The 24,021-nt window shown below is 43.6% G+C and overlaps 2 protein-coding genes across 5 annotated transcripts in view; one reads left to right on the top strand and one right to left on the bottom strand.

The window, feature by feature from the left end:
- SEMA5B (semaphorin 5B) overlaps positions 1 to 6,656 on the top strand; it is a 208,555-nt gene extending 201,899 nt beyond the window's left edge. For 2 of the 4 annotated variants that reach the window (XM_017823570.1, XM_017823571.1), the window contains one exon: positions 266 to 6,656. In XM_017823570.1, coding sequence (XP_017679059.1) covers positions 266 to 421 — 156 coding nt within the window. In that variant the 3' untranslated portion in view covers positions 422 to 6,656. The remainder of the gene's footprint in view (positions 1 to 265) is intronic. The other 2 variants (XM_017823574.1, XM_017823573.1) reach the window with 2 other exon arrangements.
- Positions 6,657 to 13,099: 6,443 nt separating this feature from the next.
- DIRC2 (disrupted in renal carcinoma 2) overlaps positions 13,100 to 24,021 on the bottom strand; it is a 68,959-nt gene continuing 58,037 nt past the window's right edge. Inside the window, exons 8-9 of the mRNA XM_017823544.1 lie at positions 23,678 to 23,860; positions 13,100 to 20,469 (exon numbers count right to left, since the gene is read on the bottom strand). Of these exons, the coding sequence (XP_017679033.1) occupies positions 20,354 to 20,469; positions 23,678 to 23,860 (299 nt within the window). The 3' untranslated portion in view covers positions 13,100 to 20,353. The remainder of the gene's footprint in view (positions 20,470 to 23,677; positions 23,861 to 24,021) is intronic.

Genomic DNA, 24,021 nt, shown 5'->3' with positions numbered 1-24,021 from the left:
TCTGGAGAAGGCTCTGGGTTCCATCCCTAGCAGTAGCTGAGCACAGGTCCGCTGCAGGAGACCTGGCAGGAGCTGTGGTCCCACACAGACCAGCCCCATAGCGAGTGCGAGGTACCCTCTTACTCTCCCAGCTGGAGGGAAGGTGGTGGTGGCCACAGCAGAGACCATGATGGAGAAGGCAGGTGAGAGGGAGCTGTCTACAGGTAGAAAAGAGTAATTATGTAGCACTGTTGCCATGCCTGTCATCTCCTCTTCTCTTTTGCAGACACTTAACAAGAACAATTTGATACCAGACGACAGGACCAACTTCTACCCATTGCAGCAAACCAATGTGTACACAACAACCTATTATCCCAGTACACTGAATAAATATGACTACAGGCCCGAGGCCTCCCCTGGAAGGACCTTTACCAACAGCTGATGATGGACAGATCCTACAGGACTGAATAACTTCCTATATGATTTTTTTTTAATTGATTTTATGGACCAAATACCGGCCCAGCCTCTAGATGTAAATATTGTACAGTAGGGTCTTTTTTTTTTTTCCTTTGGTTAATTGTATTTCTTGTAAACAGCACATCTCCTTACAAGGACAGAAATGCATATGGACCATTCTGCAGAGCTTTTGTGGACATTTGGCTGGAGATGGCTCTTACTACTGCAGCTGTTTATGGCGGGAAGATCAGTGTTGCTGTCCAAGGCCAACGTTGTCGAGGAGGATGTGTGCTGGGCTTGGTGGCTGCTGTGCAGCAGCACACAACACACAGGAGCACTCCAAGCAAGGCCAGAGGTGGCCTTCCTGGGGAAGTGGTGTCTGTCTGGTGAAGAGCATCCTTCCTGAGCCAGGATAGCAATGCTGTGCTGGATGACACACAGCTTGTGAGACAGGCCAAACAGCACTCCATCGTGCCAACAACTTGAAGAACATTTTCTTTTCCTTTTTTTATTTTTGATTTTTTTTAAATGTTTCTGGAAAAAAAAGTAGTAACTTTCTAGGGCAGTGTTCCCTTTATCTTCAACAGAATCTTTTCATATTACAGGAAATACTCTCTGCAGCCTTCTTTGGTAATATGCAGTTCAGCTGATGAGAAACAACACACAAACAAAGTGCATTATCCAAAGAAGCTTTCCAGAATGTTTCCAGTCTTAATTAAAATTATACAGGCAGTGAGACACTGAGAAAAGTAAATGTTGGAATAACATCGGAGACATGAACTTGGAGTGCCTAACAAACAAAGATGTTTATATCAGTGGAAAAAGAGATGTGATGATTGCCGCACAAGAGCCATGGGCTTATTTTCTTTCTTCCTTTTTCTTTTTTTCTGAGACAGTGTTAACTCTTTTGTTCTAGCTCTGATCCTGATTGCGTCTGCCAGGAAAGGCAACTTTAGAGGCCATGCTCTTCTTGTGGGAAATCACCATGCTTTGGGCTAATATTTCCTCTTGTTTTATTATTGGGTTTTAGTTCCTTTACTCTCAAAGAGTGAATAATTCTGACTTTGCAGGGGTAAGGTATTTTTGTAAGGAATGTTTCCATAGTCTGACATGACCCAGAAAGTCTGCTGCACATTCTTATAGTGTCTTCCAGTGAAATTGTAACACAGCTGAGTAATGTGCATTGTTTGCCAATATTTCTTTAATTTTTCTGAGAAAAACAACCCAACAAACAAATGCTGCTGCAGCTATTGAAGTAAATTGGGGTGGTAGCACTATTAAACAGTATATCCAGCCTTGAAATGTAATTTTGTGTATGTGTGTGACTGTGTCTATAAGAACTGTATTAGTCTGATGCAGAAGCCATGTTGTCTACAACCAGATGTTTGTCTGACATAATTGTTTGGCAAAAAGGAAACTTATTGCTGGTGCTTAATGTACAATTACATCCAGTGTGTTAGCAACGTGAACAAGTTCACCGCTGTTATCATTCAGTGTTTCTAAATATTTATAATGAACTCCTGATGCTAAGGATTTTAGAATGTCGCAATACAGAGCATGAGATAAAAGTACACCCTGAAATACGCATGAGCTCCATGTGGTCCTGAGCTTGGCTTTGTCGTCTGCATCTTACTCGAGCAGTTGCCATGCCCGTGCCTGGCCACTGACCCGGCCATGTTCCCAGCAGTCCTGTCTGTCTGTGCTTAATTCCAGATTTCGCTGTAAGCCGACATTGATTGTTGCTCAGTGCTGTTCCTTTGCAGTCACTTGTTTGGAAGTCCGGCTTGGGCTGTGTACTCAGCTCTTTCACGTAGGCAGCTGGTAGGAAATGAAGGAAGACTGTGTTGCTTGTGACAAGTATATTGCTTTTCCTGTGAGGAAGAGTCAGCATGGCTCTGTAAGCCTGTGTTATGGCAGTTTGACCAGAGTGCAAGTATGAAATAGCCTCCCATTTTTAAATTACTTTGTTTGACTTCAGTTTGCAGTGATTGAAGGCTGTAGGGATATTTGTAATAGAGTGGGGTCATTAGCACTGCCACAAGGACACCTTCGGCTCAGCAGTGCCCATCTTCAGCAGCTGCTTTTCTGATTTAGCAGCTGATCCTGCTTCTGCTCTGGTCCCACCAGGTAAAATAGAGGGGGCAGAGGGAGAGAGAGAGGTGCTCTTAAATAGATTTTAAGCTGATACAGACGTAGAAGATCTGTCTGAAGCAACCTGCTGCAACCCTCCAAGTAGACACGGGCGTTCGGCACTTCTGACCCCTTCCAGCAGCACAGCCAGGCAAGAGCAGCAGGAGTGAAACAGGAACACCAGGGAAGCAGGATAGCACTGGTAGCAGGTACCAGCCCCTGCAGAGAGGCTCTTCCCAGGCCCCTAAATTCCATTTGAGGAGCAGTGACTTTGTGCCTTCATGCCATGACGAGTTCACTCTGTCTCACTGAATTTCCACATTCCTGTCAGCAACACTGAAGATCCCAATTTAAAGTAATTTTAACAAGTATGTAGCCATGGGGTTGAAAATTATTATATTAGACTATCAGGATGGGATTGCCCAGATTTAGTTTGTGTGATTCAGGAGAAAACACTGGCTCCCAGGATCGTTCTAGCCATGGTAAAATCAAAGCCGTCTCTGAGCTTCCCCTTCAGAAGATTCCCTGTATTGACACACTCTGCAATTACCATGCACATGGCAAGATTGCAGCTGGAGTTGGGGAGGGATGCGAGCAAGTCAAACCTTGCAATTATCTCAATTTTTTATTTTTCCTTTCTCTTTCCCCCTCCACCCCCAAACATTTTTTCCATTTTTAGCTTCACAGAATAACATGATGTAAACTGATTTTTTTTTCCCAAAGTACTGTATAGTAGATGAAATTATTTAAGTGTTCAACTCACCAAGACAGGTGATTACTGCCATTGTGCTCAGGAGGTGGATATTGGAGGCTCTTGGAGGCAAATGCTTTGAGGGTGATGCATGTGGTTGTAGTTTCATCAAGACATTCCTTCTTACCAGCCATCCAAATGGTTTCGGCCCTTTTTCATGTAATTGGCAATCACAGCAAGGGGCTGTAGTCTCCATTCAAGCAGAAAGCAGAATCCAGGAGAGAGTGAAAAAAAAGAAATCAGAACACTTATTACTCAATTAATGTTTGCAGGAGAGTGCAGTTCTTTAAGGAGGATGTTAATGCGGTGTGAGAGTTGCATTTTTTATGAGCTCTCTAATGCGTGGCAGGTTAATGACACCATGTACAGTGATATCTTGCAATCCAGGTAATTCAGCACATTGAGCATCAGGTCTCTAATATCTGTATCAGTTTGAATTGCTTTTGCAGCTGGATGTTAAACTTGCTAAAATTTCCTATTCCTAAGGCCATCTCAAAGTACACTGGAAATGCATTTCCTGTGGGAATATTGCTTTCCAAAAGACTCATATAATATTTTTTTTTATCTTTTTTTTACTTCTAAGACAGAAGGGGAACCCTGAGCAGTTTCTGTGTAGGTCTGGAGACACTGTGTCTCTGCAAAGCCTTTGGGTAGTATTCAGGTGTACAATGTGTGAAATACGATGGAAATGTTACAGCCAAGTATGTAGTGGAAACATCTTTAATTAGGCTATTCTTTCTTTTTCCATGGAAGTGAAAAAAGCCAAAGGGGTGTGCATGATGGTGCTATGCAGGCTGTGTTGTGCTGTTGCTGTCAGGCTTTCCTTGAGCAGCTGTCACCCACCAGAAATACCTTGTGCTGCTCGCTAACATACAAACCACTCGATGATCAAACCATCGTGTAAGAGGTGCTGTTGCTCCAAGGGTGCACTTGAATGTTCAGCATGTGAGCCAGGGCTGCTCTTAAATATATGAACTGTACAGATACTATAGGAGAAGAACATGTATTGTCTCTCCACTAGTGTTCCTAATGCCTTACGTTCAGAAAACAAAGTATTTGGTTTGAAATCAACAGAGAGAAGGAATGGAGCCCGTGTCTGACACAAACAATTTGATGGCTCCAGTGATAATCTGATGTTCAGCCCACCTGGAGAGAAAACTGCTGTCCATTGAGATTGATTTATTCTTTGTACCAAATGTAGTGGGGGAGAGTTATATATATATATAAAAATATATATATAAAAATGTAAATGTAAAGTTTGTGTAACAACTTACTCTTTTTTTGTAACAGTGTATACATCTATCAGTGGATAGATACAGTATATATTTTAATATATACACACGCAATATATATATTTAGCAAAATGCCTGCAGAGGAAACTTAGAATAAGAAAGGCGGTGCTGGTATTCAAATACCACAGGGACAAAGCGAAGAAAAAACCCTGTAAAAATCTAGTGTCCTTCCTATTACGTTTAAAAACCCATTTTTGAGGTAAATGAAATATAATTTTTTAATTGAAAAGTAAATTGATTTTTCTAGTTAGAAATGCTGAATCTCCCCTGAATCATTCTGGTTAAGAGTGATTAAGAAAAAGATACTTGTTACTGCTTATATTTTCAGAATAAGCTCCCAAATTTCTCATGTGTATCCCTCTATTGTTTTTCTAATTATAAGTAGGGAGTAATCGTGCAAAGAAAATTAAAATAGCAAGTAGGAGTAACAAATCTTGTACCATTAGAGCAAAAGACATCATCTGTTAGAACAGGAAAACTGTCATCTTCCATGTTTAAGAAGTCAGTAACTGCCTTCTGAGTTAATGATCTGCATTACAAGCCTTGCCTTATGGTCACACTAGGAGGTTTTAGTACAAAATTTGGAAAAACAGAAAGCCTGCAAACCCATGGCTTTTGGTTTTCAGAGAGCTCCAAAAAAAGCCACAGACCCATGGGAGTCAGGCACGTGGTGCCCTGTGTGTCTCTGAAGCTTTCTGCTTTAGTGGCCAAGGCTCTGCATCCATTTCTTGCCCTGTCGATCCCATGAGCCAGCCCATATGCAGCCCATATGCATGGCAGGGCACAGCAACCCTTGGAGCTGTCTGGTATAAGAGAGAAATACCCAATAAATGGGGTTCGAAGAATTTATTTTTTTTTCAACAAATCACTTTGTAATGCCCTCATGACCAAGCCCAAACTCCAACAGGTGAATCTTTCCCTTAAGCTTGTTAAGAGGAAACATCAGGTGGCTTCAAGAGCAGTTTTGGGGTAGGTGAGAGAGGTTTCTGTCCAATTTTGCGTTGCCTGTTTGCCAGAGCCTTCAAAACTCAGCAGAAACCCCTCTGGAGCTGGGTCCTTGTGGGACTTACCCACTCTCACATGTTCTATCTGGAAATTCCTCCTTTGGACCCTTTGGGAAATATTAGTGTCTGTATTAGTCCTGCTTGGAGGAGCAAAACCAGCAACCCACTATTTACATAGCCACGAATATAAATGCTCAATTGCATTCAACATAAGTTTGGGTCTTGAACTTTTTGTTTTTAACATTCTGCCTCCAGCCTCAGCTGCAAACTCACCCCTGCTGTTTGAGAGGGTTCAGTGCTGTAAGAGCAGCATTTGGCTTTATGCAGGTCCCAGCCACGATTTGGTTTTAAACAAATCTGATTGTGAAAAGTATAAATGCTGCACTCTTGGTTCTGACAGCTCTGTAATCCAGCAGGATGCTGCTGATTTGCAGGCTGCAGAGTCAAGCAGAGGATGGTGTGGACAGGCCATTAATAACTGAAGCAAAAATGTTATTAGTACCAAAATGTCAAACAATGTAAAAGCCAGCCAGCTGCTCGGCAGGGTGCTTTCTATCCACACCCCTCCTTAGACAGCATCCAAACCTGCCCATATCTAAAAGTGATGTACTTAAATAGGAGCATTCCTACAGAGGAAGCTTTAGGGAGGATGTATGGTATGTGAGGTGGAAATGATAGGATTTAGCTTGTAGTTGAGGTGGGAGAGTGACAGATGCAATACTGGATCGTGGATACATGGGAAACAATTATGCCAACACAGAATGCTTGCCCCAAAACAACAAAACCTGAAGAGTATTATTGGACTCTGTTGTGAAGGCACATCACCCTTCCTATGCAATTGAACTTGATGGTACTTTAGCATAAAGGTGACCTAGACTGTAATCACTGCCTTTAGACACTGTGAATTTTTTTTGGGTACTCTGTATTTTTATATATTGTACAATGTAAAGAATAATTCAGAAATAAAACAGAACAACCTGACAAGCCTGTGAGTTATTTCCCCTTCGTGGGCGGTGCGTGGCGCGTCCGGGGCTCCTGACAGCACTGGCACGATGGGTCATCAGGAACATGGAGGAGCTTCCTCCTGACCTTGGTGGCTAATGGCAATGCAAAATCCACTCAGCTGCTTGAGCAAAGATGGGGAGTTGAAGCATACATCCTTCCTCCCTGTCTGCACTGTGGTTCCATCCTGAGGCCCAGGTTTGGATTACGTTTGTCATGACTTGTAGGCTGTGCGGACACAAAATTTTGTTACTGAGTGTTACACCAAAGGTTGTCCCTGCGATTCACCTCCCCTCCCTCATGAGCTCCACGCCAAACCTGGGGTGCGTTTCAAAAATTCTGTTTCTTAATAAAGTGCCCAGTGAGGTAAGATCTAAATTTGGGGTGCCGAGTCCTCGTCCAGTTCTGCCATACATGTCTCCCCTCTGCTCCCCAGCTCTCCGCAGGTGACACCGAGTCTCCAAGGGCACAAGGAGAGTCTCCATGCCAAGGAGATCAGCTGACTGCAGCCAGCAAAAAGAGGCTCATCCTCTGCAGAGCCTCTGAGCTGTACGTGCTCAGTTGCAATGAAATCCTGTCACTGCTCCTGCTCATGCCCTACATATTGATGTGAAAAGTTATAAAAAGCTGAGGGACACGTTTTGATTGAAGGATGATCGTAGCCTCGTATTGAAGAACGTTATAGCTCTTGTTGGATTTATTAATCAAAGTAAAGACCATGAAAAGTGACAGAGTCGGGAACATTTTAGTTTATGTTCCGATACAGCTCAAGACTTATATTGAAGTTCCATACAGAAAATTACACCATAATGTCATAAAAAATAGATTGGATTGCTAATAACCTGAAACGTGCTACACCTGCATACATAATACTTTAATCCTACTAAATCATAAGCTATCATTTGGGTGTTTTCATATTCTCAAGTGTGCATATAGGAATTTCTTTTCAATGCAGACCATTAAAAAGTAATTGAGAGGCACAAGATCCGTAAAAACAAACTTGCTGTGAGTAAGATAGATTTTTTTTTCCCAGTTAGGTTGCACAATAACTCAGGGAGGTCATTTCTGAACGGTTTTGTTTTGCATCAAGACACCTCTGCACACAATTAGAGCAAAGTATCATGTTGGAACCAATTTCCAATTTCCTTTAAATCTGTCTGCCACCACATTTTTTTTTCTAGTTGCTAATTTGATTCATTAACATAACAGTTTGACTTTTAGCCTCAGTAAATTTTGTTCTCTCACTATGCATCCCAACTGTACACTTTTCCCTCTTTAATTCTTAACTATGTGTCAAACAGCAAAAGTTTCATTATCTTGCAGGTTCCCTGACAGCTTTTTATGAAGCCAGAGCCTCAGGGCTGTGCTGCTGGGCTGTGAGCAGCACCCGCTGCCCATGGGTTTGCTGGGGAGCACCTGCAGCAATGTTGGTAAACGAGGGGGGGACAGGCCAGGGTGTGGAGCTTTCTGTGGGAACAGCACCGACAGCCACAGTCTCACAGCCCCCCTCCAGCCTGCCCTTGGCAGCGCTCAGAGGTTGAGTGTAAGAAATGTGGGAAAAGGAAAAAGCAGAAGTTTCCTCGTAAGTCATGTCTAGTCTACCTGTTCCTCCCAGCTCCCTGCAGTAGGTGCTTTAGGGACGTGCTGTGCCAGATGGTGCAGTGACAAACCTGTCCTAGTCCTGTCCCTCCATATGAAGCCCATTTGCTGGTTTTTTCTTCTCTATCAAGGGATGGAAACATCCATGGCTGGTGGGGCACTTGCTTGGGCAAGTTATGGAGGCAAGGAGGGGCAGGGAATTGCTGCCCAGCCCAGTTAACACCAGTGCTAAGTGAAAATGCAGGAGGCAAGGACTTGAATGAAGGAGCTGTACCCATCACAGAGCAGCCGAGCAGATGCATTTGGGCACCACGGCATTATCCAGAGCAAGTTGTGTCAGACCACGTTTATTTCCTCCTCTGAACAGAGGTGTCCTGCACATAGCATGGAAATAAGAAGTATCACACAGCCTGATTTTAGTAAGGTTTTTGACTTTCTCATAAATGACCCTCCTATGCTGCCAGGACCAGTGTCCAGGCAGAGCACTGTGCAGACACACTTCTCAGAAAGCAGTCAGGTTGTGGCAGTAAAAAAAGCCTCAAGTGAGTCCCCTAATGCCATGCCCAGCACCCCTACTAATGCTCAGCACCCCAGCCACTACCCACATTCCCACCAGTGCGCCCAGTCCCCCCATCACAATGTGATCACAAGCCCTGGCTCTAACTCCTGAATTTTCCTCTGCCCGTGCAAGCATTTCACTCGGCTGTGAGAGCCCATGTGGCTGTGCTGCTGTGACCAGTCAGGGGGACAGTCCCCAAGCTCAACAGCTGTCCCTGAGTCAGCTTAAATCAGCTCAGTGCAGCCACCCCACAGAGAGCAGTGCAGAGCAAGCACCTCCTCAATGTGCCAGAGTCAACGCTCAACTGCAAAAGCTCCACTTCCCATGGTGTCTTGTGTGTGTTTCCCCCTCGAGTGTACTAGCTGGGAGACTGCACACTCCCAAACACACAGCTCAATTACCAAAAGCTTTGGAGATTCATTAAAAATGCTGTTTTGCTAACAGTTGAAATGCATTTTGACATGGTGTTATTTTATTCATTTGTAAGAAGCCACTGGCAGAGTTGTCACTGCGCTTTCTGTTTAAAAAACCAGAGATTCAAATTAGTCAAGAAGATGACAGAGTTCAGCTGTGCCCAGAGGGAAAAAACCCAACTACACTCATACACCCCACCTTGGCCAGATTTCAACCCTTCGATCTGCTGACAATATCCTCAAACCAAATGATTCTCTTCTAGAGAAAGGACTGAACCAGGATAAGATTTTGTGTTTTGAGATAAAAATATAAAGCTGGCCCTTGTCAGCTGGGCAGACTCTTGCCTTTTCCTGCTTGTCCTGGTGTGCTTGCAGGACAGGTTTATTTTGTGACCCAGAATTTTATCACCCTTTTTTTGTTGCGATTGACCCTATGTCAATCCCCTCACGGCAGCAAACGTGTGTAAGATCAGCTGGTTTTCATTTTAAAACTACTAAGATGACAAGGGAGCATTGGTGTGCTGTACACCAGCCACATCCATCCCTCAGCTCCTTGGTGTGGATCTCCACAGAATATGGAAGATGCAACTCTTCAGATCCTTGCATCAGCTGAGGCAGATCTGGAATCCAGCAAACGCTTAAAGCTCCTCCTGGCTGAGCAGCTGCGCTGCAACATCGTCACCCTTCAAAATAACTTCTCTGCAGATTTTCAAGGTCAAACTTCACAGTTTATGAATCGTCAATTAGCTGGAAGCAAAAAGTAGTCCTGGTTTTCCATCACTCTGGAGACAGTGAGGTGCCTCCCAGACCCGGGGTTAGCATCAACCACAGTGAACAGCAACAGGCTGTTGAGGTTCCATCCATCTAACCTTGCTGTATTCTTTCATTTTTAAACCTCCCATAGTCATTTCCTTGCTGTCATGGAAATAATGGAGCCGGCAAAGGATTGCTCCCCTCTCAAGCACAGGGTAATGAACAGCCATCAGAAACATTTGATATTTCCATGATGTGAAGCATCAATGGCCACAGATGTACCCATTTTGGCAGTACTGAATTTACTGTCACGAGCAAGCGATCTGTACGAGAGAGCAGGCACAATGCTGATACACTTTTATTACCCTGGAAGGAACCACATTATTGTTTTCTATTTTCACATTTCTTAGCAACAACATTTTTTTGTTCATAGGTTTCTTCCTAGGAGCTCGGCTGGAATTATTTTTATGTTGTCCCCAATTTACATGCTGACTTACATCAGCCTGTCCTCAAGTGAGAGCCTTGCTTTCTGCCTGAAAGCCTCCTGGCAATTACTACTGTCTTCTGCTGATCCATCACTTCTCTGGCACTGGAGGGAACCTCACTGCCTGGCAGAGGTTCCACCCGTCCTGGGGAGCAGCTCAGTCCCTGGCAGTCCCTGCCATGCCAGGTGCTGCTGCAGCCAAGGAGGATCTGGAGCTGAGGTATGGACTCATGCTCTGAGCATCATTTCTGCACACCAGCCCACAGACCCACAGTCGTGGCCCAGCCAAGATAAAATCACCTCTAATTACCACGAGTGTACAAGGTAGGACGAGCTGCAATGCTTTATGATAGGGTCAGACCTATGCTGAAAATATCTCTCAAAATGTTTTTTTGTGCACTTCAGTGTCAGTGAAGGCATTTCTGTATGAGGTTGTGCTGATCTAGTTCACATTTCTGCTGCTCATCCACTCACTGCAAACCCTCCAGAGCTGCTTTTTCCTTTGCCACTATCACCCTTTCCCCTTCCTGCAGCAAAATTCAGCTGCAAAGCTACATTCATAATGCCAACCCTCGGCTCTGCAATCAAAGGCAGGTTTAGGAGAGCCCCGGAAACAGTTTCAGGTTCAGAACACAGTGGGGTCACTTTGTTGGCTGCCAGATGTCCTCTGCCTGCACTTGCCTGAGCCCCACTCACCAGGGTCCTACTGAGGCAACGTTTCCCTGTGTGTTGCCCATGGGGAGGTTTGCATCCCCTGCCCACTGCCTTTTAGTGCCTGAACCACTTATTGTGGTTGTAGGTCTGTGACCAAGCAGTTGGATGGACAGACAGAGGGATGGACAGGCTTACTCACAGCACAGCCCTTGCAGCCCCCAGGGAAGGGGTCCAGCCCATCCTGGTGCCACTGGCAGAGCTCCCACAGCCCTAGGACTTGCCTGCAGATATGGAGAAAAGAAATGGAGCAAAGCAAGAAATCTCCCAAAGAGAAACCTCACTGTGGCAATGGGACCTACAAAGCCTCCTGGGGCTGTGGGGCCCTGCTCCCCATGTTCGTTTGACTCCTGAAGAGTTAAGGTGGTTTTTGCAGCCCTTAGCCAAGGATGACTTCAGTGGGTGACTGGTCCACACCAGGAGAGGAGAGAGTGCTGCTCCTGGCAGCTTGCATGAGGAGTCCTGGCATGGTGCATGCTCTGGGGCTTCCCCTCTGTCTGCTCAAGCTCAACTTGCAGCAAAAAAAAAAGAAAAATCCCTGGTTGGAAATTTGTGTTCATGTGGTGGTGGGTGCTGAGTAACATCAGCGGCGTGTCAGGTAAAGGAGAATGCCTTGGGTCCCAACGAAACTCCCTGATGGCAGCCCAATCCATGCTCCTGGAGCAGGTAAAGCACCACTGCTGCTTGGCTCTCATGACCCATGGCAGGAGGGTAAAGACAAGCCCACCTACATTTGGGTGCTGCTGCTCGTCTTTCCCAGCATCAGCATTGCTTGGTGCTGGGCTGCAGCCCACAGATGCCAAAACACACATACTCAGCATTTACAAGTGGCCCCAACTTTTCCCCCAGCTTCTGCTGATCCCACGGCCATTAGACATGAGGTATCTGTGAGCAGCTCACCCACATCTGCCCACATCTGGGCACAGCACCAGCCTGGCCCCAGCCCAGCTGCTCCCCCATGTGTAACTGCAGCGTGGTCGGAGAGGGAGCCACCAGTGAGCTCCCAGCAGGGACGTGGCGATCAGGAAAGGGAGAATAAATGTCATTTATGTGCCAGGGAAACAGTAGAGTTTAACAACAGTAAAGATAAAATAGAAACTGGGAGGAAAAAAAATTCAGAGTAAGAACAAGCACAAGGGCTTCACCAACACACAACACTCTATCAGGGATCTGAGATGGACCCTCAGTTCTCATCCCCCTGAGGACAGAGATTTCTGTAACACGGCAAAGATAAATACAACTGTATCATTAGAGGCGCTTTAAGCTCCCATATATAGCCTGGAAAGAGACTGTTGCTAAGAATAGTGGGGCCCAGATATTTCACGACATGAGAGTTGACAGATTTCTTCCCAGAACTAATAGGATGTGAGGCTATTTTAAACTTGCCCTGGTAAATAGTCAGGGCATTATTGAAGCGTTGGTCCTAGAAAATAAACATGGATCAAGAGATCTCGGGTTGGGGCCATTTCAATTAAATGCAGGATAAACACAAGGAAGGTTATTATGAAGGGTCTCCTTTCTAACCCTGAACAGAGACACTGATGGTGGGAACCAGCAAAATCAACTGGCTTGCAGCATCCTGAGCCATGAGCCTGGATGAAGCAGCGTGTGAAATCAGAGTTGTGATGGTGTGGTGGTGCAGCAGGGGCTGCCACTGCCACCAGCCCCTTCCCCTCCCTCAGTCCCCTACTGTCTGGGGACCCTCTGCCCCAGCCCACCTCCTGCACCCCTTGGTCTGTGGGTCCCTTGGTCCAACACCAGTGTCAGACTCCCACCCTAAAACATCACTAAAAGTGATGGAAATCTTTCTGTTGGCTGGGTTGGGGGGTTGGATGAAGCTACATTAATTTAGACTAAACAACCCCCATTTTGTAGCAGTATCTACAGTGGGTTTTGGCAGAATTATAGCAGAAATAAACTATTCCCTTGTGTTTTCTTGGAACTCATGAACAGTGATGGCAGCAAATCTGAGTAACCTCTTTAATGTGCAACAACCAGTACGTAAAATAACACGCACTTCATGGTCAGAGTCCAGTTTTAAATAGAAATGACATGGTGGATACGTTACATTGACAAGTATATAGTGCTTTCAACATTATTTTCTCAAAAATAAAAATAGACCACATCGGAATATTGCATACAAAATGTAGAATTTGCCCTAAAATTCTATCAAATCATTTAAAAAATTACAAAAGTAAAATGCATACAAACTCCAGTAAAACTGAACAGTCTTACAAGTCAAGGATAGTTTACAAAGATGCTCTCCAACATGCAAAATCCTCTTCCTTCTCCATATGTTCATGCAGTTCAAAAAGCCCCAACTGTTAGGTGCGTCCCATAATTAAAAGCTCGTTTTTTTCCACCTTATCAAGTACTTTTCTAAAATGCACAGCAGAAGACATTAAACTTGGTAGGGGAACAGAGATTTTAATCTAGCAAATATCATAGGCAGAGAAAATCAATATATTTGGAAAGTACATGGTTATCCTGGGGGAAGCAGGAGCTGATGGCTGGCTGCCCGTGGGGACACCCTGCAGCTCTGCTGGGCTTGCTCAGGTGACAGGGTGGCAGCAGAAAGGTCGGGGCACACAGAAGTGCAGGCAGGGGTTGAAGGAAGGAAGCCAAGTCTGTTTTTGCATCATGGCTTACACTGCACATCCAGAGTACCCCTGCCCAGGGAGGGACATGTGGCATCCCCATCCCATTACAGGTGGGGAGAGCGAAGCCCCCCATGCACAAACAGCTCTTCCCCAAGGCTCTGAGCAGTTCTGTGAGAGATCAAGTGCACTATCCATCTCACTATCCATCCCAGTGTCACACGAACCTGCACATCCCCCTCTGCAAAGGAAAACATGGGCTTGGGGTTGTTTTGGCTTTTACAAAGAGGTGGACTAAGGTTCGAGAAGTGGCCTCAGCCTGAAGGGAAAAGCTCCCCAAAAAGCAAAAAGGTTTTGCTGATGGTATTTTCTTCATGTAGCAATACAAAGTGAGTGCAGTGAGTCTGTCCAGATGTTAGAAGTGAATAAATCACATGGAGGAAGTCAGTGGGGAGAGAGACTGTGTAGGCAGCAGTTATTGCAGAGAGCAAATCTGCACACCCTGGAAAATCAGCGACTCCATGCCATGTGCCATCACTATAGCCGTCCCTGCACACAAATCACATCACAAATAGAAAACAAACATCAGAAACTCATCCCTGAGGAAGAAAAAAATGAGACTCTTAACTGGGCTTCAGAATACACCCCTCCTGTGCAAATAATCCAGGCGCCCACCAGCATCACACCTCCTGGGCATCCTGGCTCAGTGCTTCCCTTCTCCCGCTCTGCCCTGGTTGCTGCCCCCCAGCCTGGGCACAAAGTTTCCTGCAGTGCTGCTGGGACTGAGCAGTGAAGAAGTGGTGTTGGGGCTGCAGAAACAGGTCCACACTCCAGAGCTGGGGGGGCGCAAATTGCTCCAAACACGTTGTGATCCCAAGTAATAGGCAGGAGCCAGCACATCTGTGCAAATATTTGCTTTTGCTTGTCAAAACTTTGGACAGAGTTACATTTCTTCCTCTATTTATTGGTTTCATCTGTCTTGAAACACAAACTGCAAAAATTGTGAGCAGATTGACATCTTCTTCTGACTCCACTGGGGCTGTGCCTGCTCTGTGACAGTTCTCCTCTGCTGGCTGAACTGACATTCCTGGAGGGAGCAAGGCAGGTATTCCTGTGCCACTCACAACCCACCTCACAGCAGTAATTGTTGCAGGGAAATGACTGGGGCCTCTGTGGATAGCTATGATCCCTCACACCTGAAGCAGTGAGCCTGGAGGCTGTCTGTCTGTCTGTCTGTCTGTCTGTCTGTCAGGAGGCAGCAGCCATGAGGCAGCATTTCTGCCTGCGCATGTTCCCCTCCTCCTCCCAGCCTAGATGTTGGGACCCACAGATTATGAAGTTCTTGTGTGTTTTGGCAGGGTCAGCATCTACCCTTGCACGACTGTGCATCCATGCACGCGGTGGCCTCCTCGAATCCCCCACATCCCTGCTCTCCCATGTGGTCCTTCAAGAACACTGAGAACTGGTGGTACCAACATCAAATACTAAATCAATACCAAATATTCATGTAGGGTTCCATACCAATGTAGTAGTTGTCCTGCTAAGTTATTACAATGGCCCATACTTAGTATAAAAGAAAACTTCCCAAGCATAAAAATGCCTTTGTCATAGATACTTACTAATATTTGCAGGTGACCCAACAGAAGAAATGAACAATTAAAGCCCTGCTGTCACAGCATTACAGAGCAGTTACATCTACTGTGCAAACTGTGTAATTCCCATTCATATTTCAGTCACTGCTCACAATTAAATTGCATTTCTCTTTCTTGTAACAGCTAATGTATGCACATCAATCAATTCTGCTTGTTTATGTTGCAACGCAAGGCTACCCAGTCACTTGCTCAGTTTACTGTAGAACAAGCCAGGCATTAACATCCTCATCACCTCAAACCTTCGAATTTTATATGATCAACTCAACATAATATTTCACTGTTGAGATGCCTCCAGGAACCAGGCCCCTCCCCTTACTCAATCCACCAGCCTGTTGTTCTCCCCAGGTTACCACTGCAAACACTGACACAGCCTGGGCTTTTCCAACCCACTCCAAGATTGAAGACATCCCACTTCCACTCATTTCAGCTCTGTCAGACAGTTGAGAGGAACTGCAGGATGCTGTGAGCCTGAATACCTAACACACACAGTGTCTAGCACCTTGGTCTCTCTAGGTGTGGGAGCTAAAATTACAAGTTTCAGGCAAATTACAGTCTTTTTGTAACAGATTATTAGTTCACAATATTTGCAGAATCCTTTGGGTCTGTACTTTCTTCCTGCTGGCATGATTTTCTAAAAAATCCCTACTTTTACATATATTAAGCACATGGCCAGCCAACCCAGCCCTCTAGAATTGGCCTGGGAGCACGGAAGCTCTTCTCCACATCTCCAGCTCAGGGGAGCAGGTAGCCACAGGGGAAGGTGAAGGCATCAAGAGGAATTAATGGTAACAGCAGTAACCAGAGACAGTAAACAGTGCTGCAAGTGGAGCCTACATATTCTAATCCTGAGCCTCCTCATGAGCAGCATGGAAGCCAGCACTGCTCTGCAGCTCAGGAGAAGAAAAACCAGTAGCACTGGAAGCTGAACCCAGAGTGTTACCGATCCAAACAGAAACTAGAGGAGCAGCCCATATTTAAAATGAACTACTAAGAGAGAGTGGTCACTATGGAGCATCCTTCCCAGCATTTCCAACACAAACCATAACACATTTACCTGTGGTTAAGGGGCCCAGCACTGCTGGGGAAAATGTTCTTCAGGGCTGTGAACTTATGGGCCACAAAGAGAGGCAAATTCTTTGGCTCCCCAGGACACCTTCCTCAGCTGGCAAGTCACAGGCCACGCAGCAGCCAATGTCATTACTGGTTCAAATGTTAGAGAGACTTTGAACTTTCACTCATTATTAAGAAAAACATCTGAGCCTGTTCTGCACTATTGCTAATTGTATAAGCACTGTTTAGGGCTCTCCCTGAGCTCTCAAACTCAAACTTCTATCAAAATGCAGTTATCCTGGCAGCTTGCACCCTTTGTAAATCCAGACAAGGGTGGACCAAGTGATAACACTTATCCAAAAATATTCCTATGGGTTGAGTTGGGTTACTTACATGAAATGGACTGCTCCTCCACTGAAGGATGCTGCTATGGGGCACAGATGGGGATAAGATATTTTTCTGAGATCTCAGCAAGCACATCTACAATCCTCACCTGTCCTGAGCCAGACTTGCTAATAAAATAAAATCCTTACAGTGGTAGAGCCTCTGGAATAACAGATATAAGAAGGGGAAAGTAGTTACTGCACAACTTAAATTGCAGCTGGAGAGATGACTGAGTGTGTGAGAGGAACAGCTTTTCAGGTACCCAAGTCAGTGCAGAAGGGGCAGGAGGTGCTCCAGGCACTGGAGCAGAGATTCCCCTGCAGCCCATGGTGAAGATCACTGGGAAGCAGCTGTGCCCCTGGAGCCCATGGATGTCCATGGGGGATCAGAGATCCACCTGCAGCCTGTGAAGAACCCCATGCCAGAGCAGGTGGATGCTTGAAGGAGGCAGTGACCCTGCAGGAAGCCTGTGCTGGAGCAGACTCCTGGCAGGACCTGTGGCACCACAGAGAGAGGAGCCCACGCTGGAGCAGCTTTGTCAGCAGGACTGTTCCCAAAGGTCTGCACCCTTTGGGAGGGATCCACATTGGTGAAATTCATGGAGGACTGTCTCCTCTGGGAGGGATCCCGTGCTGGAGCTTTGGAAGAGTGTGAGGAGTCCTCCTCAAGGGATGAGACTGTGTGATGATCTAACCACATTCTCTATTCCCTGTCTCCCTGCGCCTCTGGGGGGAGGAAGAGAAAACCACAAGTGAAGTTAAGCCCAGAGAGAAGAGAGGGGTGGGGGGAAGGTGTTTTTAAGATTTGGTTTATTTCTTATTATTCTATTGTGATCTGATTGCTAAAATAAACTAATTTCCCCAAAAGTCTGTTTTGCCTGTGATGGTAAATGGTGAGTGATCTCTCTTGTCCTTATCTCAACTCGAGCTCTTGGTTATATTTTCTCTGCCCTGCCCAGATGAGGAGGGCAATGACAGAGTGGCTTTGTTGAGCACGTGGCATCCAGCCAAATCAACCCCTCACACAGAGAAACATCTACCAAAGCACTGGGATTGCAGTGAGCAATTCACACTGACTCAGAAAAACAATCAACGAGGTTTAAAACAAGAGGTTCACTCTTCTCCCCCGACTAAGGAGAGCCTGCATCTGGCAGCACTGACAATTATTTTGAACTGTTTGATGCTTTCTGGAACAGAGGCAGAATAGGTTATAGTCTGAACACTGCCTGAAGTGCTTCTCCATCTTAAAATAGTCAGGACAGTGAAAGGATTAGAAATCTCTGTCACTCGGGACAGTGCCTGAGCTGTGCAATTTTAATCTTAATATAGCTACAGTAAATTGCAGAAACAGAGCTCTGAAGAGCCATCCAAGCTTGCAGTTCTGCCATGACAATGCAACTCCAATCAGACTCTTGGCAAGCGATCCTTGGTTTCAGAAGACAATAGGAAGCAGCAACTACTGGATACTGAAACTATTCCAGGCACTAAAACATAGTAAAAAGAAGTTGGATAGTTAATACCATTCATCCAAAAAACAGTAAGAGGATGATGCCAGTGGATCTGAACATGCTGTTTAGACTGATTTAGTAATCCCCATGTAGGTTAGCTCCATTTCCACAAAGAGTCTGCTTCAAGACAGAAAAGATCATTTAGCAGCTGATACAGGTAATGAGCTAAATCCGTTTTCAGTTACTCAGTAAATATATCTATTGCTCTGAAAACATAAAAGCAGGGAACAGCTCGTTTTATTTTACTGCACAGACACACTCCTGAGTTAAAGGTCTTAGTGGCGTATTCTCTCTGCAAAAGGAGAGCAGGCAGAACGAACAGATTCGCGTCTGAAAAGTAGCGCTCAGTTCAGGGTTTATTTGAGTGAGCTTACAGCGTTGGTGTCACCCCAGGGCCACAGAGAAGAGCCCCACACTGGAGCAGAGGGTGCTTGATTCAGACTCCTGCAGACACAGAATCCTGCACACCAGGCTCCTCCAACACGTGCACCCACCCCCTGTGATAAAGCTGCCACGACAGGAAATCATTCGCCCCCTGAAAAAAATTCATGTCGCAGACAGCGTATGCTCGTGTTTCCACTCACAGCAGTGACTGGCTTAGTTACAAACAGGCGAACCACCATCCCCAGACAGGATCACTTAAAATAAACCTATGTAAACACATACCCTTATATAACTTATATATATATATATGTTATATATATAAGTTTTATTTGTGTATACATAGATATAAATATGCACGCACACACACACACGAACACACCCCCGTAACAATAAAGCACGGAACACACACACGGAAATATTGTAAATGATGCTGAACTGAAATCTAAGAATATAATTAAGAAATTATTAGCAGGTTTAAAAATTGATTTAAAAAACTATTCAAAGTGTCTTTAATATTTATGTTCAAGTAAGGGCCAGAATGACCACAGATTAGTATTGATAAAAAGAGCTGGCATTAATTTCCCATATTATGCCAGAACTCATGAGTTATTTCTCATTGTCATTTCGCTATCAACTAGAAAGATTTTTTTTTAGGAAACAGTGGTTTCTCAAGACTTGGGTTACAAGCAATATTGTTTAGGCACCCTCAATCATTAACTATTTCTAAAATCCACACACACCTTAGAGTATCAGAAGAGAACTAGCGGGACTCAGACATCCACATCCACAGTATTCAGTGTCACAAACAGGTCTTCACAGTAAAAAAGGCAGTACTGGAGACAGGGGATGGAAAGATGACACAGTGGTGGCTTTTAGAACATTTAGCAAGAGTGACTCTCCAGTACACCACAAATGTTCCATATTCAGGAGATATGGAACCACAGTGGTATTTCAGAGATGACTGTGGGTGCAAGTTGGGATTCGGTGGCAGCTAAAGCTATTGTTTACTTGTGCTCCAGGGTGATTACAAACACCTCTAACAACACTGCAAGGATTATTTGGGATATTTAGTATGGCTAAAAACCCTGGTACCAGTGTCTTATATCAGAAATCACTTTATTAGAATGTAAATGTAGTGTACTGTTTAATGGACATTCAATATATAAATGACTAGTGACTTAGAAGAGATCTTAAAGAAAAGATTTTTTTTCCTTTCTCTTTGTCCTTTTGTTAAGATTATTCCTTATTTCTATTCTGATAGAAGACTCCAAAGATTACTGGTACCCTGGTGCATATAACCGTAAGTCAGCACACAGGCACACACACACACAAAACGTACACCTCACTGCAACACATCGACAGCCCCTTAAATAGAGAGCCCCAGCTCTGGCACTGGGACCTGAACAGCAGATATATTCTCTTTGTGCATTTTGGCATCATTATCACCACTCAAGTTCCACATTTACAGCAAATCAAGGTGGTCTTGAACATAAGAACAACCCGTCCCTCACCCTCTCTAAATAAAGCCACGATTAAGTCTTGTAATTTCTTTGTGTTTCTGCTGTCCAGCTGTGCAAATCCAGGCAGATGTGCAGACTGCAAAGCTGACTTCCAGTCTCTTCCAACCCCTCACCAGTCTGGCATTATCACACAGAGACGACAACGTCGAGATAGAGTCTGTCGTAGGATTCGCGGAAGCACAGGATGAGGAGCAGGCTGAGCAGACACGATCCTGGCAGGCACCAGTTGAACCAGGAAAACTCTGTAAAGCAGAACAGAGACCCAACCTCAATTATCAAACATGTTCTGTGTTTAAAGTGACCAAAACTTGGATTGATGGCTGTTTTGAAGGAAATTGCTGTGTTCTGAACAAAATCCTGACAGCCCTTGATTGATCAATGGTTGACAAGGTCTACGAGACTTCTCCATGGATGCCTCAAGTTATATATATATATATATTTATAGCCAATGCCTCCAGCTAATGTTAATCCTCCTTATGTAACCTGCCATTGAAGAGAACAGGGAAAAAAAAATAAAATCTATCATTGCTAATGGAGAATAAAGCACTTCCAAAGATTCTACTCATTAGTTCTTTGATTTCTATGGATTGAGAACTAAAACAAATTAAAAGTGTAGGAAAAAGCTGGATTTGATTTTGAATCAAATCTGCTACATCGTATAAGGAGGGAAAAGCAATTCCTCAGAAGAAACCTCTGCTTAGTACAATCAATTCAATTTAAAACTAGTTGCAAAAACAACTCCTCAGAAGCCTCTTTTTAGCTGTTAGATGTAATGTACTGCTCTTAAAAGGCTGTGTTCCATATTCAAGAAATCCTATCATCTGATATTTGCCTACTAATTAACAGTTTTATTCAATTTTTTTTCAAACTAAGTGCACCACAATTTCCTTTTTTAAAAAGAATCTGTCAATTTACTGAAGAAATATTAATTTCACTGGAGATACTGTTCTATTTATTTTTTAAATTTTTCCTTTATTATTATTACTGATTTAATTTTACAGAACCTAAACTCTCCCTTAAAGGTCTCTTAATCAAAATCAAGGCTTCAGCACTGCTACATTCTTAAATCTGTAATTTATATCGCTAAAAGAAAAATCATGATTTCTATTACAAAATGCAAACAACAAAAGTCAGAAAGCCTAAAAAATCAACTTTCCAAAACCAATAACCTTCAACAACTCCCTCCCTGATCCACCATAAACCCATAGGGATTTGTTTAGGTAGTAATGTTATTAAAACCAAAGTAAAATCTTTCTAGGCTTGGAGAAGACTGTGTTATGTGTTGCCAGAAGTCAATAGTCAGATGCTTTGCTATTATTTTCCGTATAATATTCTTGTTTAATTGGATTAAACAGAGTTTAACTCAAAATTCCTAACACACCAAATTTAACTTGTGAATCCTTCCTATCTTTTTTAATCCAGAATTTGTGACAGCTCTGGCAATGCAGCGAACGCATCGATCGCATGAAGCCAAAGGTCAGTTTGCTTTTGTTTTTCCCTCAAAAGTCCCTGCAGAAAAGGCAAAGGAAAACACATCCAGAGGCTGCAGCTTTCGGGTGCAGGACACAGCACTAGCAGGGAGGCTGAGCTTTAGGAAGGTTTACATCTCCATTGTGGTAGATGAGCCAAAATCTTGGGGGCACCGGAAAGCTTCCAGGCTTTGGGTCTTTCACAGCGTTTGCAATATCAGAGGAGAAGAGAAATCAGAATTAAAACTACTGAAAGATTATTTGGCCTAAAAGGAAAAACCAAAGGAACAAGATGAATTTGACTGAGTTTTGATTTATCTGTAAGCTTCTTAAATGCCATTAGAGGATGTATTTGAATCAAATGAAAGCAAATGATTAAGATCATTATCAACCCTTTAAAGGATTTTTTTTAGTCAGAGGAGCCAACAGCACCCACTGGCACTGACCCCCTCAGTGACCACATACTCTCTTGTACTTTCAATCAAAGAATGGAATGTCCTACACAAATTACATTTGTTTTACTTTTTTTGTTTTCTCCTTTGAAGAAATAGGGAAAATATTCCAAGTATACGGATATACCAATTTCAGGTTTATCCTTACCTGCATTTACTGATACCTGCTAGGGAAAGAAATACTAGAGACCAAAAATGGCCCCAAATACCCTATTTATGAGGGAATGAGTTCACCTAATCATAATTCTTCCATCAGAAGTGAGACACTGTATTCCCATCCTCAGTTATTAAGTAATGCCAAATGCTGGATTGCTACTCTGAAAAATGCTGAAAAAATTATCAGAATATTCTGTGTCATCTTTCCAGTTCAGGTATGGATGTCAGAAACTATAATTCACACCAATTAATATTAAAAAATTAATATTAAAAGCATATTTTAAAATGTAAAGACTAACTCTCATATCACCCAAGGCTAACCTGGTTGGCATTTAGATTTTACAATGATGCAGTTGAACAATAGTATAAAAAAAAAAAAATTCTCTCCGTGTTCACAGACCACAATTTGGAACAGTGTTGTCATCCTACTTTGTAATTCCATGGCAGAAAGATACAAACTATGCTGAAAAACAGCCCCAGGTTGTAACCTTGATAATTTCTAGCAGAATTCATTCTGAAATTTGTCAGTCTCCTCTTGGTGATAAAACACAACATTTTAAGAATTAAATGCTCTCATGGTAATACATAAAAGCTCATATTTGCTAATGGTTTACAAGTCTTGCATCATGATGCAAACGTTTACCACAACGACAAAAGACAAACCAAAAATTTGCATCTTTGAAAGACATGAATAAAGACCACTTCCCTTTGAAAGCAAGTTGGGTTCTTATTTTACAGCTTAGAGTAATAATATGCTACTAAATAGCAAGTTGTAAGTTTTAATTATGAGTTACAAGGAAGCCAATACTTGAGAGATGAGAAAGTGTGAAGAAGTTGATGAGAACATCAAGCAAAACACTGATGTGCTGGATTAGGCCACAGGATTGTCTAAAGGAATGGCTATTTCAACTTTGAGCAGTGTTGAAGAGCTGCTCTCTCCTCTGCAATGGTACATCCAATGGTACTGAACAGAGTTGATCATAAATGGGGCATTTCTGCTCTGCCCCTCCTGGGCAATACAATTTTACCCAGAAGTACAAGATTGGATTAGCTTTACTGTGGTTTTGAACACCCACAGATATAACCATTATTAATGGTCACATTACCAGGCCTTTAAAAAATATGATGACAATGTGTACCTTGATGTACCTGGCTACAGCAAATTTAAGTGGAATGTATCTTGCATCTAAGTAATTTCATTTTTATTAGCATGCACATAGGAAAGAACAATTAAAATTCTCCTTCCTTGCTGCCCCATTGGGGGATTCAAACATTTGGTTATTAGAGAAATTGTATGAGCAAATCCTCTGTTTTACTGACAAAGGTATGTCTTACTGGAGAATTAAATTTTCAAAGTGGCTTATATTTCTTACCTGTATGGTAAAATGTGAGGAAAAACAGAAGCACTCCCATAAACACATTACTCAGAAAGGTGACAACTCCACAGCTAATTCCTTCTGGAACAGGGTAGACTGTCTCCACAAAGAGCTCAAAGAATATTGGTACGCTGCTGTTGAGGAATATACCCAACAAAATGCAGGATGTGTACAGCGTAGCTATAACACAAACAAAAACAGTTATTAATTTCATGCTGGTATTTTTTACCCCCTATTCAGAGCTGCCAAGAATACTAATATTTGAATAACCAAAAAAATGCATAAACTTATTTTTATCCTCTGATAAAGCATATCACATCCCACTAGCTTTAGGCAGAATG

Source organism: Lepidothrix coronata, unplaced genomic scaffold, assembly GCF_001604755.1.
Source record: "Lepidothrix coronata isolate B3197 unplaced genomic scaffold, Lepidothrix_coronata-1.0 Scaffold103, whole genome shotgun sequence".
Taxonomy (NCBI): domain Eukaryota; kingdom Metazoa; phylum Chordata; class Aves; order Passeriformes; family Pipridae; genus Lepidothrix; species Lepidothrix coronata.
This window is presented reverse-complemented; position numbering and strand designations above follow the sequence as displayed.